At 37.1% G+C, this 17,537-nt stretch overlaps 1 protein-coding gene across 1 annotated transcript in view; it reads left to right on the top strand.

The window, feature by feature from the left end:
* The window catches only part of LOC127418731 (actin remodeling regulator NHS-like), a 124,232-nt gene that overhangs the window by 94,421 nt on the left and 12,274 nt on the right, over positions 1 to 17,537 (top strand). The window contains exons 2-5 of the mRNA XM_051659471.1: positions 10,720 to 10,872; positions 11,298 to 11,434; positions 12,978 to 13,022; positions 15,102 to 15,161. Of these exons, the coding sequence (XP_051515431.1) occupies positions 10,720 to 10,872; positions 11,298 to 11,434; positions 12,978 to 13,022; positions 15,102 to 15,161 (395 nt within the window). The remainder of the gene's footprint in view (positions 1 to 10,719; positions 10,873 to 11,297; positions 11,435 to 12,977; positions 13,023 to 15,101; positions 15,162 to 17,537) is intronic.

The following is a 17,537-nucleotide window of genomic DNA, read 5'->3' as shown; positions in this document are numbered from 1 at the left end:
AGAGAGAGAGAGAGAGAGAGAGAGAGAGAGAGAGAGAGAGAGAGAGCACAACTTGAAGCAGATTTAAGGCCTTTTGTGGGTTTGTTGACATTTGAATTTTTGATAGTTGAATTTGAATTAACAAGCATTCCCTTGGCCCATTTGAACATTCAGCCAATGTAAATCTAAGAGATGTTTCATAGATTTGATGCGCTATGCGAAAACTGTAAGTTGGATCAGTTAGAAAAGATATAGTACACAAATTCAGAACAGTCTGAAGGTCTGGGCCTCATTTTGTGGATGTAACTTGAAGTTCTAAGAGGAGTATAGAGATTTAAAAAAAAAAGTCTATCAAAGTTTGTACAATAACAGTATTTTGGCTTCGTCCAGCCAAAATAATAAATACATTTCCCTTTTTAAGTGTAGTTTCAGTGCCCCTAATGGCACTAAAAGGAATAAAAAGTTTTCACAAATACTCCTACTACAACCCCTGGAAATAAGAGAGAGTTAAAAAATGTAATCACATAAGAGGTCTTGTTAAGAGGTTCTTTAAGATGTAGCTGTATATTTTATTGATGTAATTTGTATTTTTTTTTTTTTTTTTAATGAAATTTGAGGTCTCAAGAGGGACATAAATTATGGTGGAATGATGATGACTACAGATATAAGCTGCTTTGGTTGTTTTACCTGCAGAGCAATAGTCATGGAAGTGTCTGGCAGGCTCAGGCTTTATAAAACCTACAATCACATTCCAGGATGATCTATGAGCCCCACCTTCTTAGATCTAGATCAAAGAGCTTCAGCACAGAGGAAGGAGAAACAGAGAGAATTAAAATTAGAGGGAAAGCTTTTCTTCCTGTGTGGAGATATTTTGGAAGAGAGCATGAAATTATGGAAACTAAGGGCAGAAACATATTCTAAGCAAGTGTGCAAACGTAGATGCAAATGCATTGCAAGTGTTCAGTCCCATTGTAATTAAAGAACATGCTTCTTACGTTGCTGTGGTGGAAAAAAACCTGTCTACTCAAGGGAGAGCAACAGTGGCATCTGTGCCATCAAACTGGATGTGTTATTACTCGGGTAGCTAGCTATAAAAATGCTAAGTGCAAATACAAACTCATTTTAACTAACTTGCTCAGCTAGATTTTCTTCAAAGTTCAAACTGTTGCTCTATAGTGGTGGTGATTTTGATTTATCTCAATGCTTTGCAAGTCGTTCATTGATTTGTTCATTGACCATTTCTGCAAATTATTCCGATGGCACCGAATGACAGTCTTTTACGCTTTTAACGAATAAATCGCTGGGAATCATTCACAACCAAACAAGTCTAATTATCTTTTATTAAAATTAGCATATCTACAATTCTACTTAGAGACTTCAGCAATTCAGAGCATTAAGCATCATAAATTTTTGACAACAAAGCATATCTATCATATTATAAACTGCTGAGCACAACTTTTTATTAAGCTATACAATAAAAGACAACAAAACAAGACTAAAACATAATGATTAGCTTCAGTAACGTCCGTATGTCATTGTAATGTGTGGTCATCACTCACTTTTATTATTAAGTAATCCGGCCCCTTTTCTTGTTGAACGAGATTGACACACTGAATGAACGACACACCTTATCCTCTCGTTCAGCCGAATGAGATGACTGATTTATTCATTTTGTTCGCGAACGAGAGTAGCAGTACATTCAGTTCGTTCATGAACGACATGACTGACTAGTTCAGCGAAGGGGCTTTTCAGAAAGCGATCTCGCGCTTCAAACTAGAGCTCATTGGCTTCGAAAGGGAGAGATGTCAGTGTATGGTGGTGAACAAGATCGATTCATTCACTTAAATGATTCATTCAAAAAGACTGATTCGTTCACGGACGAAGCATCACTATTGCTCTGCCATGACTGTAAGTGACCGTAGAAGAACCATTTACGCTAATACCTGTGATAGCACCCCTTTCGGAAATGCTGAGAATGATAGCGGACTTGCATTGCATTTTGAATTCACACATTTCAGAACACAGCAATGTGTGAAATTGAGCTTGCGTAGCTAGAAGTGTTTGTGTTCCCAAAAATCTGTGCAAAAAATGAGGAAGTCTGCAGATTCCAACTGGGCAATATAGCTTTTATCGCTTGTTGCTTTATTGCGTTGCATGTGATTAGGACACATGTCAAGAGTGTAAAAAAATCACACTTTGGTAATAGTGATGAATTTACACTCATAACCAATCCAGTGACCCACACACACCTCATAGCTCGTTTCCTGTACATTACACCACCCTTTTGTCTCCCTGAAGTGTGTGTGTTAATGTGGTTTCCTCTGTGTGTGTGTGTGTGTGTGTGTGTGTGTGTGTGTGTGTGTGTGTGTGTGTGTGTGTGCGCGCTCTCTTGGATCAGTTTCAGGCTGTGTGGCAAGGGTAACCCAGCCAAATTATAGCTGACTCATTAAGACTGTTATTTTTGGATGTCTACCTGCTTTCTAAGACTAAAACTCCACCCCTCCCTTTATCTCTCTCTCTCTTTCCCTCTCATTTTCTTTAACTGTCTCTCTCTGCACCTCGTCCATCTGTTTCTGGTGAGCTCTGAAGCTGGTTAACAAAATTCTGGTACTGCAGTACAGATGAATCATTAATGACCATACTGGAGGGTACTGCATTCAGAGTCCAGCTATACAGCTATGTTGTAAAAATATATATAAGTATATATGTAAAAAAAAAGGTTGTGATACTGTTTTTATCTTAAAAACGACAGATGGTGAGATTACGATAATTTTACTAAAGTTTCAGAAATGTTATTATGATGTCAGAATGTCTCATTTCTGTGTTTTATAAACCCCTTTCCCACACCCAACCTTGTTGGCAAACTATTTGGTGCTGCCAAAATGTTTTTGCCACATTCGTATTTTAATTTTTTTTTATTTAGAGAAGATTGTGAGGGATGTTAAACAAAAACTTCAGTGTTGTAGTTTTACAAATGCAGCACTGTTTGCCTGGTATTTATTTATTTTTTTATTTTTTTATTAAGATGTATTTGCGACAAAAATGTAGCTTTGCTCAAAGTCACAGTTTGGTCTTACATTTTTGGTAATGAAAATACATAAACTGTACACTATTTTGTGGTTACATTATTTTTTAAATATTAGGCGTGGTTTCAAAAACGTTTTTAAAACAATGTACTGTGGATTAACCTATCTGCAACCAAAATGCAATGTTGTGAAATATCAAAAATAAAAATAAAATATCGTTTATGCTAATGCAATGCATTTTGCACACAATTTATGTATACACAACTCCACCTCTCTCATCGCCAGGTGTTTATTGCTTTGTACGGCCCGTGTGTTTTAAATGTGCACTCTTCTCTTGGTCTTACTAGCATTTGGTCATAGAGCCAAGGTCAGTGGAGGCTGAATGTGTGAAGGATTAGAGGAGATTAAGAAGGCTGTTTTTTTTCTCTCTCTCTCTCTTTCTTGTAATCGTGTTTCTACTCAGCACCTAAAAGTATGCTGAACTCTCTGAGACAAATGGACAGTCAAATATCTAAAGAAAGAACTAAAAATAGTGGATAAAAAGAAAATTATGGATATACAGAAACAAAATTCATGTGGACAGCACAGCTGGTCATGGAAGAATGTGATGAGAAATGTTTGAGTTCATATTGATATCTCTGATTTTGATTACTGACTTTGGTTTCTTGACAAATCTGAGCACAGTTTGAGACATTGTTGAGATCTCAAATGATCTCTTAAGGTTAAAGACCAGATCTTTAGCAGTTTACCTGTCTGAAAAGAATAGGTTGTAAATGGTGTGACGTTTCTTTAAAAGTGATTAGAAGTTTTGCTTTATGGGTTGTTTCATGTGGGCTCTCAAATGTATTGTTGGCCACCAGATCTGTCAATAGACAGTATGCAGTTACTTGGTGTCTGGTGCCCAAACAAGATACTGATGTAATTGTTTATTTAGGCAATATGGTGTGGATTATGGTATACTGCTGAAAAAAATCTGTATGTTTTTTGAATGCTGGTCTCAAAGCTTGATTTGTGTGCTGGCGTCCCCATCAGGTCTCTTAAGCTTAACCAGCTAGACTACCGTGGTCAATCAGCTTGATTAGCTGGTCCACATGCTAGACATCAACCAGCACAAACCAACCTGTGAATTCATGCTGGGCAAAACTGAAGAAGTTGACATGTCGGGCCACTCAAACAAACAGAACAGTGTTTTGAAAGCACCACAATCACATTAAAAGTGAATGTTGATTGAGGCTGTCATTTTGCCTAACATCTCCTTTTGTGTTCCATGGATGAAAAAAAAAGTCAAATATGATTGGAGTTACATTAGGGAGAGTAACTGATGAATTTTCATTTTTGGGTGAGCTATCCCTCTAAGATTAATATAAATTAGCTTACTTGTAAATATTCATAAGCTGTCTTGTATTGGTGACCACTGACCAAACAGCATTGAGTGCCCAGCATACTTACTGGCAGAGATGTGGATTAGCGACCCTACGCTTCCTTCCTTTGGGCCACTCCAGTGAAGCGTAAAGGGGTTGGAGTGGCCCAAGTTGTGGTCAGACTGAACCAAGTACTCCATCTGTAGGAGGTTGCGGGATATCTAGGTTAACAGGGTGGGGAATGGGGAGGGGGGCTACAGATGTCGCAAGTTGCTGCAAAGCTGAACTGAAAGTTGCCTCAGGTCAGTCACACACAGCCAGTCAGACAGAGAGACAGGGAGAGAGAAGTGTGTTGTGAGTCCATGGGGGTGAAAAACAAGCCCTAGGGGAGCTGCAGAGAAAGTCAAATGAAAACATGAGAGAAGAATCCGAGAGGAGTATAGCAGGAAAGATAGACACTCATCTCTTGCTGACCAGATTGGAGGATATGTTCCAAAGCCATGACTCTTGGATGTTGTGTGCCTCTGAGGTCTAAAGGTATGGTAGATGTCTTCAGACATAGTGATGACCAGCTTGAATGCTTCACTTTTCAGTGTCTGGAGTTGTTGTTATGGCTGTCAGTGTCTTTTATGTATTGCTAGAATGCATAAACAACTGTCAAACCTAGGATTCAGTTTTGCAAACTTGTCCTAGGATATAATTATGTTTAATAGCCCAGAGACTGACCTGAGTGAACCTATGTCCACTGAATGTTACTTAAAAGAACTTTACCTAGTATATACATTGAAAAATGTATCTTAATTTGCCTCTTCAGTGACCCAGTGGACTCCTTAACAGCTTAGTTTGGTTGTAGTGTTGTGTGGTTAAAAGATAATGGTGGTATGGATCTTTACCAAAGCAGACCTTAGTTGATCTCCAAATGTTCTTCTAGAAGTGACTTGTGGTAATACCAAATGTGCTGAGACAGGAGGGGTGGGAAGGTGACCAAAGCGAGGTTTGGTGTCAATGGAGAGAATAGCTAACATTTGGAGGGGAAGACTTTCACACATTGGAAGGTGTGCGTGCTTGTATTGGGGAATGTCAGTAGTAGAGGGGTTTGTCTCAGGGTTTGTGTCTCAACCAGAGGCTGATGATTAGAGGGTGACTATAGACTGGAGATGGTGGGGTTTCAAATCTGACTATGGGAAATGGGACAGCCTTTAGGTGCGTTCATATTGACAACAATTTAAAATGCTGGAGCTTACCAAGCTTCTGTGCTGTTGGTTGCTAGCATGCATTCTTTCTTGACTTATATGTTCATGAGCTGTCATTCATGTTACCTCATCACCAACTCTCATTGAAAATGAATGACTTCCGTTCACTTTTTCACTGCAAATTGCTGTCGCCTATTTAAAGGGTTAAAAGTTACAAACCTTCAAAACCTTGCAGCCTTGATCTTAACTGAGAGAAAACTGAAGAATAAATGAAGATATATCTGAGAACACTATAAAAATCTTTAACTACAAAAATAAATAAATAAAAATATATACATTTAATTGTTGAAAAATTAAATTTTGCTTCCAAAAGAGAGTGAATGGTTGAGGTTTTGGAAGATCTAGAATAAGTGATTCTTTGGGCCAAGGCCTCAAACTTGGTCCAGAGACTTCATTTGCCAGCTTTAGTGTTAAAAACTGCAGTTAGTATTTTCAGTCAAGATAACACTAATGATATAAAGAAGGATATCACAGAATTTGGAAAGATAGCAAAGAAAACAGGGAACGGCTCAGGAAAGGAAAAGTTTTGGTGATAAAGCCAGTTCTGTTTCCCATCTCCTTTTCTCATGCCAAAATAAGCCTGTTCACTTATCTCAGATATCTGACCATCAGTAGACATGCGGTCTCCACATACCATTTCTATTGTTTTTGGGAGCTGTTTACTCATGTCTTTGTGGAACAGAGGGATTTGTAGATGACAACTTGAGGCCACCTCTGAGATTTCACTGATTTATCTTTACTTAAAGGGACAGTTCACAAAATAAAACAATTACGACCAAATTTAAATTTTGGGAGAACTATCCATTTAAACTTTCAGTCTTGTTTCATTTTCTCAGTTTAGTGTGGAAACATTAGGGTTTTTATCAGTTAAGTGTGACAGCTGCTGAAAAGACCCACATAAACAAATGTCCCTCTATACCTCTCTCTCGCTCTCGCTGTCTCTCTGAAATCACTGAGGTGTTTGGACTGAGGAGGCATACAGATGAATGAGAAAGAGTTGTTATTCCAGTAAGTGATCACTGCTGAGTTTTCTGTTTACCTCATGCTGCTAAACAACCAAAAAGCTCATAAAAGGAAGAGAGTTCCCTCACTCCTTTCCCAGCTTTATCACTCTGCCTGGTTGCATTGACTGGCTGAGCTTAGGAATTGCTTGTTTACATATTGCTTGGCTTAAAATGCCCAGTTCCAGCGTTTATATATATTTTCAGTCTAATATGTAAAGCAATTCAATCTAAAATAGTTTCAACCTAAAGAACAATATGCATTTATTTTTCATCACTGCATACCTTAATACTGTATGTCCAATGTTTATGTTTTTTCAGTAGGATTATGATGGGTCATAATCACCATTGGCTTTATCCTTTAATGGATTTCACTATATTATGTATGTACTGTCCTCATTCGAAACTCCCATAAATTTCTCATAGTACAATAATATTCTGTTTGAAAATTATTTTTAGTTAGTAGTAATTTCCAACATGGAAAACACATCTCTATGAATTCCTTCAAACACAGATTTGGAAATATTGCAATGCGATAAATCGCCAATAATTTATTCAAATGCTAGACGTACTGGTAATGCGAATTTTACTGCTGCATGTCAATATACATTTTCGATAAAATGCTTAAGGTTTGTTTTTCTGCGTAAGTTTAAAAAACTTAATTTTCATCGGACTTGGTGTGAATTAGACTAATCGGTTAGTTCTTCCACATGCTGGCTCTGTGCCGACTAGTTATGGATCACATGATTTCAGTTGCGCCTGTTCCACATGGTTATAGCAGGAGGAAAATTCCTCAGTCCACAAACTGCGTCCATCTTCAAATATATGCAAATATATATGGAATTACTCCAATGTGTAAATAAAGTGAACATGGAGTGCCTTGTGTTTACAAAGCAGGTATAAGAGAAATAGACATTTAAAGTGTTCTTTTTCACATACAAGCCAAAATTTGCAATGAAAGCGCCCTGAAACCAATCAAGAAACAATAGGGAAAGGACTGTTTTTGCACTGCTTATTGCAATGCAAGTAACATGAATCATGAACATGAAAGATTTGTGCTTTTTTATTACAACATAATACCACAGTAGTGATATTCGTCTCGATAGTGATTAGATGTGGTGCCTGGACATCTTGCAGAGGCACTTGTGGATTGAGATGCTACATCACAGTGGTTCACTGGAGCCATTGCTATCTGGGTAAAGAGAACCAAGAGGGGCAAAAGTTCAGTCCTCAGCAGGGGTTTCCCCTTTGGGAGAACACTCTCAAAACTCACTTTACCCTTCATGTTTTCCACAACACTAAGTGCCCAGGCACCATCACTTCACCCTACTTTACTGAGAGATAACATGCTGTGCTCCTCACTAAACAAGTTATCTTCGACTAATGGATAGAAACATTGCGAGTGTGACCACACTTTTTGACATTGAGAAGACCAGAATTTATCAGGTATTAACAAATATGCTTGTACTTGTTTTCTATGATAACTTTCCCAAACTTGACTTGATTTGACAATATAAGCAAATTAATTTGGGCAACAGAGGAGGATGGCATGTCGTTGGACATCTGTCTGATTAGTCCTTCAAAGAATGGCCTTTATTAGTTGCTTCTGCTCAATGAGCATTATTACATAGTCACTGAGGATGTTTGGCCTAATAAGACCAGAGTAGAAAGGTTAAATCTTTTGACTTGGCTTTTGATCTCTCACAGACACACTGATTTGATTCTCGTCATAGTGAACCTTGAAGGTGATTGTGTTAAATTTGGAAGACACAGGCAGGCATGTGTGAAACCAAATGAGCTGGCATAAGCCTTCTATTGCAAATTTCATATTGTGTTTACATTGAGTTTACGAAAAAATTATTCGAGTTTGGACTCTGAAGTACGCGGTTCGAGACTAGTCAAGCACGCAAGCTGACATGTGAGACAAGAGTGTCATAAAAGCAACACGAGATGACGTGGTTGCTTCAGAAAATGTGCTTTCCATTTCTCATTTTGTTTTTGGACACTATCGGTTAGGTTTAGGCATTGGTTAAGGGTAAGGATGTCTGTTTTGTTCACCTCTCATTTGCTTTTAGGACACCGTTGGTTAGGTTTAGGTTAAAGTTTTAGGTTATGAAGATACATTTTACTCATTAAAACCTCTATCTAATATTTACCTTAAAAACTTTGTCTGATTACGACACCATTTCACTCACTTTTGGCACCCCTCATTGGACATTTCACTCGGAAACTACAATTAATTTAGTTTTGCAAAAATGTTGCCACTGCCGCATAATGTTCATGAGACCAGGGTCTTTATATTAGAATAATATAGTGTGCACATTACAATAGGTATGTTTTAGAGTATGCACATTTTGTTTGCAGATGGAAAATAGTATTTTGCAGACACTTAGTCTTGTTTTCAAGTTGTCTTTTTCTAAAAAGGGGCACTCAGAGAGAGAATCATGGATGCAGAGTTGTGCTCTATTGAATTCCTGACCTAAATTAGTTGGCCTTAATGCTGGTTTGTACTGACTAGTAGTAGAGCATCTTGTATAGAGGCTTGGGGGTCTATTCACTCGCATTATAGTGATAACTTCCTGCAGCATCCAAGCCAGACAGGCCTTCTGTGTTTGTGAATGCATAAACTTGAGCATGAGCATGTGTATGTATGCAATATGTGTAATCACAGAACACATCCTTAAGAACAATCACACTACCGCTTTCTTGACTCTTGCATCTGTTACGGTTTCCAAACCGGGTCGTGAATTCCAAGGTGTTCCATGATGGAACTGCATTGAGTATGTGTATGTGACCTACACGCTGCCACCTTTGCTCATTGCCACTCATAAATGCCATTTGATTTTTCATTCTGGAGCCACAGGAAAATTACGTCCTGACAACATTGATTGACTGATGGCAAAATGCTGGTCACTGAGCCCATCCCTCCAGAGCAGATCATTAGAGGTGTTTTGTTCAGGCTTAGTTGATCAGGTGTTGGCTTCCATCAACACCTTTTGTCTGTCACATACTAATGCATTAGCTAATGGCAAGCAGCATTGTTTTGCTAATGTTGGGCCATCTGATGAGCCACTGAGTTTATTTGCTCTTCACACCAGTTACAACTTCTCTGAGAGCATTTGAGGAAATGATTAGGAAGGATTTAGGCCTAGTTTTTGGTTTTATACATAAGCAACTGAATTAAGAGTAAAGAGTCAATATAATCAACATTATATTGTAGCATAATGTTGATTACCACAAAAATAAATTTTTTTCTTTAAAAAAAGAAAAAAAAGAAGCAAAAATCGAGGTTACAGTGAGGCATTACAATGGAAATGAATGGGGCCATTTTTTGGAGGGTTTAAAGGCAGAAATGTTTATAATTTATCATTTTAAAATTTAATTTATAATTTTATAAAAGCACTTACGTTAATACTTCTGTTAAAACTCATGTGTTATTTGAGCTGTAAAGTTGTTTAAATCATCGTTTTTATAGTCATTTTTTAAGGTTTTTTGGCATTACATCGTCATGGCAACGAAGTTGTTAAATCGGCTATAACTTTACACAGAAAAGGTTAGTAAGTGATTTTATCACACTAAAATCATGTTTACACACATATTGTTTATGTCTTGTGGCTATACTTTTGAAACAGTGAGTATTTTAACGTTCAAAAATTGGCAAAAATTGTAAGTGCCTCAATGGAACCCAGACTTTTGCTTTTTTTAAAGAAAAGGAGGGAAAAGTCAAAATCAATTTTTGTAGTAATCAATATTATGCCACAAATGCTGTTGATTGAGCTTAACTTATTTTGAATCCGGAATATTCCTTTAACCCGAGTGGCACTCTGAATTGAATGTGATTAGATAAAAAGGACTGGGTAGGAAGTAATACAAATTTAGACTAATAGTAGTTTTGTCAATTGTCTGCATAGATGCCTCACGCTTGTATCAAAAAGATGTTGAATTTGTGACAGCTTACATCCACCACATAGTGGCTTCTCTTGATTTTCAGAAAATCTAGAATCTAGTTTGGTTGTAATTCAGTATGTTAACATTAATTTATACAAACATTTCTGTTAATAAAGCCACTTAATGTAACAAATCCTCTGTTTATCTGCAGCAGTGTCTAATCTGGACGTTGAGAGTAAGCTGAGTGGACATTATCAGGCTCCGTGGCACCTGCAGAGAAATGTATTCCTGCCGTCAACCCGACCCACATGCGTGGAAGAGCTGCATCGAAACGCCAAACAGAGCCTGCGGGCACTGTACAGAGGTTAGAGACGTTTACAAATGCATGATGAATGCCATCAATTATCTATCACCTTATTCCTTCTGTGAATGCCTAATAGTAAACTACTGCCTCTCAGCAGAAAAAGATAGGAAGGAAAGTTGATTCCTTTATTCAGAGCTCTCTGTTCAGTGTCAGTAGGCACTGCTCTCTAGTGGAGGAAGTGGGAAGTCTGGGAACAATACCACATTCATGGTACATTGACTCAACCAATGGCATGAGTTTTCGGCAGAACTATTTGTTTGGTCGACCAATTTGGTGACGCTAGTGGCTCAGAAATGACACGCTTTAATATAACAATAAAGTTGTTTAGGATGTGTTTGGTCAGTATTTAAGATTTGTATCTTGTGCAGTTATCTTTGTACAACTGCACTTATATGAGGACACAATCATATGAATATTCACCTCAGATCAGCAGCAGAGACAGGAAGCCAGTGAGAGAGAGCGGAGAGTGACGATCTCCATCTCCATGACTCCGCCAGTGCCCACCTACCCATCACCACGCACGCTCAGGAGACAAGAACAGAGAGAGAGACATTTGACAACGGTAAACATCTGTCTGTCTGTCTTCCTGTTTTATAGTATGTAACATTATTGGAGATTTCTTTCAGGGCAAATCCTTTCAACAATAAGGATTTTCTGTGCTGTAGGTTACATTTATATACACTGTATACACTGTAAACCCCAATGCTCAAAATACTTAATTGTTTTGAGTAGGGAAAATTAAATCATACAAAAGAGTTCAAATAAAGTAACCTTGAGTATTTAGAGCTTTCTATTTCTTTTGAGTTCATGAAACTGACACCCTTTCAGTAACCTGAATTGTTTTATTGTTTTGAATTTAATGAACTTGTCTCTTTAAATTGACAGGAACTTAAATATAACTAAAATTGCAGGGGTTTTCTATTTCCTAGCGTGTCATGGTGCTCGACACAGAGAGTAAATGTTACAATTAAGTGTTATATACAGGCCCGGCTCCACAGGGGGGCCTGGGTGGGCCTGGCCCACCCAATCATAAACATGGCCCACCTTGAGAACTACACCTACACCCACCCCTCCAACTGTTTGACCCACCTGGCGAGTCCTATGGCCCACCTTACATCTTAGAGCTGGAGCCAGGCCTGGTTATATATTGTGTCTTTGTGCAAGATTAATGTAAAGGGGGAGACTTGTTAATGTTTAATGTTTTGTTGTGTTATTTAGAAGAGTTTCTGTTATATTTGAGTTTTGGGGGTTACAATTATGGTGAATAGTGGAGCTTGAGCTTAGATTGAAGACAGGTGCAGGCTGAGTATGGAGATATTGCTTTATTCATTGAGTAATAGCTATGCTAATCAAAACATAGTGCTACCATTTAGCATGCATTCAGTATGCTAGCATTCACTGTACTAGCTGGTACTGTGCTAGCTAGTATTCGCTAGCTAGTTACAGTAGGTTCTCTCTACTTGAAGCATTTAAATTGAGACTACAGGGTAATTTTAAGTTCAGCTAAAGAGTCACATTTCAAGTTAAGTGCCATCAAAATGTAGTTTACTCAGTATTTTAAGTTAAGGGCAATTAACATGCATGTGTAGTACAAAATTAAAATCAGAAAGTTCTGTTAGCTTAAACTTGGGAGTTTAATACTTTTAACTAAAATTGATGTAGCTGATTGCCTCATTGTTTTGCGTTTTACTCGCTTAATAGGGTTTACAGTGTATATAAAAATATATTTTCATTGAAAGTTTTTTTTGAAATTGTTATTACAGAAATGCTATAGGTGACTCTAAAACAGTTTTAAATCCATAAACACGGTTTTACTGAAAAACGATGTCATGTAGTGCAAAGCATTACTGATTTGTTTATAATATTCAACCTGTTCTAACTGGTGCTTCCAAGACTATAACAAGTAATTTAAGCTGTTGTAAAATAACCTTGAAGTTAAAGCTAGAAGTTAATGTCACCATGGCGATTTTAAGTTTAAATCGGCACAATTTGCAACAATTTTCATTTTATTTCAGAGAACCAAATGTTTAAGTTTGCAAGGCATACACAGCACTGGCACTGTTTTTTTAGACTGTGTGTTGATGATAGTGTATCTGTGTGCTTAGGAAAGGACTGAGAGGGACATAGAAACACAGACAACACAAACACAGGTAAACACACACCTGTGTGTCACCCAAAACCCCATGCTCAAAAATGTCATCCATTGTGCTGCATGAAGATTTTGTTTTCTTTTTTTACTTTAGCTAGATAATTCCACCCTTGTTGTCTTGTATTTTTATTCTATTCTTGTGTAATATATTGTACTTGTGAAGCATGTTAATCAACATACACATTTGTTCCAAATAATTCTTTTTTTTTTTTTTTTTTTTTTTTTGGAAAATAAAAATTGTCCTTTTTATTCCTACATAAGTAGTTATTTCAATTTGTATTAACAGTTCACTTATTTATGGGCCAGTCATTATGAAAATAAATCATCTTTTGCAGCCAACCATGAAACCATGTAGATAAACAACATTCTTCCCTTTGTTAAATGTCTAATGATAATAGTGCTATTTATTTCAGGTTGTTCAGGGGTCACTGACTGGAGTCTGTTGTGTATAAGTTCAGTAAATCCTTAAACGCATGGGTGTTTCTCCAAAAATGATTACATACCTCAGGTCTTTTGCGACCTGGCACATATATCTATCTATCACAAATGGATCTACAAAATGCCCAGATAGTGTAAAATTATGGAATAGAATATATTCTGATATATTTTATTGTTTTATTTTTCATATATCAAAGAGATGATGCAACAAATATAGAACAGGATTCATCAGTTCCACACTGACATTTCATGGGATGCAACAGGCTGTCAAACACATAAGCTACACATATGTATTTTCTCAGGCACTTTTTGCGTCTAAATAGGTGCACAACTTATATAATTTAAGTAGTACACCCAAATGACAAAAGCCATATCATACTGTATATGTGTTACACTTGCTATAGTTTACTTCCATGTTGTTTCTTTGTCAAATAGCAATGTCAAATGTAAATCAGGTCAATCACTGAAACATCAGCAACACCTTGAGTAATACATAGCATGTACTGTATAATATGTATGTGTACACGCATAAGAAATACTGATAATTCACAATTGTCACAGAAAGTCAATGTGATGTTGTAGTCCTCTGTAAGAATACTCATTTGTTTTGTAATAAACAAAGAAATATATATCCTGTGATAATAAACTTATATACGTAGATATGAAATAATCATAAAAATATGATTTATGTAGGAAAAAGAAGCGACTTTTTTACATCTCTGGTCTTTAATGAACGTAAATACTTTTGGTAATTATGAAGTTATATATTTATTATTATTATTTGCAATTTTGTCATTTGTGTTTTGTTACACTCTTCAGAAGAGAAAGGTTGAAAAATGCTAAAAGAGGTGTGGGCATAACTCTAAAAAATGGATGAGGTACAGAAGGTGGAATAAAGTCCTGGGTCACTAAAGACCTGAGGTATGCATTAAAGGTTGGGCTGAATTAAATAGCTAAACCATTACACCTAACCAGGTGCGATGCAAAAAGTGACAAGCAAAAAATCCTATTTCTTTCTATATTTATCTAAGTTTTTATACCTGTATATATAACATTAGTATACCTGTATGTAAAACATGCAGTTTTGATTGGCTCTAACAGCAAAATTGCTTGCCTCTAATACTTGCGTCGTGCCGGGTTAGGAAACCTGCTGCCTCCCAATTTGCAAACTATCCATCCTAAATAGTTTGCAAGATTTTAAATAGTGCATCCCAGATTTTAGCATGTTGAAAATAGAATGACAAAGGTGCCTAGATAGTGAAGTACACAGCTAAGTACATACTTTTAGTGTGTAATATACGTACAGTATGCAAAAAGGGACGTGGCCACTATGTTATAAATGTTTCAGTGCTGACGAAAAGCAGACTACTCCTTAATTATGTATAATAACTCAAATTGATATCATCAGGTTATGTTTTGACAAGCACAATAAATCACAGCTGTTAATTAAAGACAGCTTATATTAGTTTGAATGGCTTTAACAGTTGCTTTGCATGTATATTGGGACAAAATCCTGCAGGTACAGAAGACCAGAGTTGATCGAGTGGTCCCCTAATTTCCGATCATGTTTATGAGCGATATCCCTGTTTCATGTTCATCCACATATTCATGTCCATCTTTGTGTTTTGTATGTCTATCGTAGTTTCAAAGCACCCGGTCCTCCCCTACTGAATGTTGTCATTTCTCTCCATGGAGCAAAAAGGTATTTTTCCTTGAATCTCTCAAAATCCTTAGCGATGATCTTGAAACAGCTTTGCATCTCTAATCAAATTATAATTATTAAATGTGGTTTAACATAACCTCTAAAACAGATCCCTGTTGGAAATTTTGGTTTGGTCATAGTTGAGTAATCACATTGAATTAATGCCTTAAAACGACAGTCCTAGATATTATATATTTCTGAATGAAAACCAAACCTCCACAGGGCTGTTTGAGTTTCTTCTAACACCTAAAATCTCCAAAACTCATCTTCTTGGCTGCCTTTGATGCTACTCTCTTCCATAATTCCAAACCATAGCAGCACACCTGTGCCCTAAACTATACTTTTGATCTGAAGTTGACAAAATAGAAATCATTGTCTTTGCATGTGTATGCTTTTTCAAGTGTGAGTAGAGAAAATGGGTAGACTAGGGGTCATCAGTTATTTGATTGGTGAATACCATTCTGGAGAACTTGTCGATTAGTAAAATAAGTATTTGTGCAAGCTGTACAAATAAAATGTGCAATATAAATCTAAAGCCTTTAGTAAACAGCAAAGTTTTGTTGCCATTTTGCAAATCTTCTGAGGCATTATGCTGCAAAAACAGTATGCAGAAGAGCTGCTAAATCTCACTTTGTGCTAAAACTGAAAGAAAGTGAATATCAGTATGTGTGGAAAGTCGACCGGAGAAGCGTGCACACTCACACGGAAGTGTGCTAGCCTGAGGTTTCCTAATGACAGGGTTGCCAGGGTAGAGCTGATGTCTGACTGTGTGTGTGTGTGTCTGTGGTAGAAAAATATAATTGCTCATCAACTCCCGGCACTGCGGCCAATCCACAAACCTCTGCCTGAGTGCCTGACTCCAAGAAAGGTGAATTTTAGAGAGTGAATAAGTGAGAGAGACTGAACATAAAGTCATGATTTTCCCATTAGGAGCTTTGTCTGCTATCCATTTTTGTGTCCAGTGTTCCCTCTAAATTGCTTCTGATGTTACTTCTGCACATGTGGACAAAAAGAATTGTGCCAAGTGTGGAAAAAAGAGATTTTAAATCAGAGCTAAATTAATTACCATCGTTTCAGTATGAAATCTTGTGTATAAATTTGCCACACTAACTAATTTGCAAGAAAGCACATTCTAGAACAGCAAAGAGATTTCAAGTTCATAGTCTGAACTTTTGTATGGCATACATCTTCTAATTAAACTTTCACTTGCTCAGGTTTCAAGTTGCTCTACCTCCTTTGCAGTCTCTCTCTCTCTCTCTCTCTCTCTCTCTCTCTCGTTCTGGTCTTGAACTTCATGAATGGCATTCTTTAATTCCCCTGATATCTCCCACTCTCTCTCCCTCTTCTAATCAAAATAGCTTGTGGATGAAAGCCAGGCGGAGAAATCAAACCGTAACATTTGGCTCTTTCCCAGCCCCCCTGCTTTTCCTCTTCTCCTTCCTGGTCTCACTCTTTTTGGCTACACACCCTCCTTTCTTCATTCTGATCCTGTGTTATTCAAAAATGCACTTCACCCATTGCTCCTTTTTCAAACAAATTGGCTATAAACTCCATTTGATTCTGTCTGTTTCTTTATGCGCTGGTTAAACTTCTCCCTTTTTCTATCACTCCTCATTTTGGAAAAAAGTTTCCGTGGAAACACATTTTTTTTGGCCAATGTTTATTGTGAAGTCCTCATTGGGTGGCTGGGAAAGTGACACCCATAGACACAAGTGCTGTCTCTATATCACAGCTCTCTTTAACACTGTGTATGTTCATACCTGTGGCTGGGTGACAGTTTCAGCTACTAAACATTCAAAACTTCCTTAGTTAACTCTCTATAAACACCACAAGGTAAGTTTGCAGGTTTAACTCAATAGATTAGTTGCTGAGTTAACTGTCTGATAGGATTTAGTGAATGTACTTTGGTCTGTCCAATGGATGACAGCTGAAAATTGGTACTTCAAGTTTTTTTTTGTCTGCGTTCTCTGCAACTTAGGAATTTGAAGGCCAGTCAGTGTGTTGATGGCAAACTTCATATTTACGCTTGATGTTTGTTCTGGGTTGTTTAGTTACTAATTATTTCTGTTTTATGCTTTCTCTGCTGTCACTCAATCTGCATGCTTTTTATTGCTTCTTTCTGCATGTGCATGAGGCTTTCAAAACCGAAAATGTAAATGACTAATATATTATTTTTGTTATAAGCTTTAGGCACTCAAAGAAAGTTTAAGTTTTAAATTTAGTTCATGTTTGTTTGCTTTGAAGCCATCTATATGCAAGTGTACGTTATTTTTTATTTATCTTGCACTCAAGACCATGTAAAAATTTTTGTCCAATAAAATTCCTTGAATGAGAATGCCCTTCTCCTTAATACCATTTACCTCTGATTAGCAATAG

This window comes from Myxocyprinus asiaticus, chromosome 28, assembly GCF_019703515.2.
Source record: "Myxocyprinus asiaticus isolate MX2 ecotype Aquarium Trade chromosome 28, UBuf_Myxa_2, whole genome shotgun sequence".
Taxonomy (NCBI): domain Eukaryota; kingdom Metazoa; phylum Chordata; class Actinopteri; order Cypriniformes; family Catostomidae; genus Myxocyprinus; species Myxocyprinus asiaticus.
Note: the sequence above shows the minus strand (reverse complement) of the source record. Positions and strands in the feature narration are given on the sequence as shown.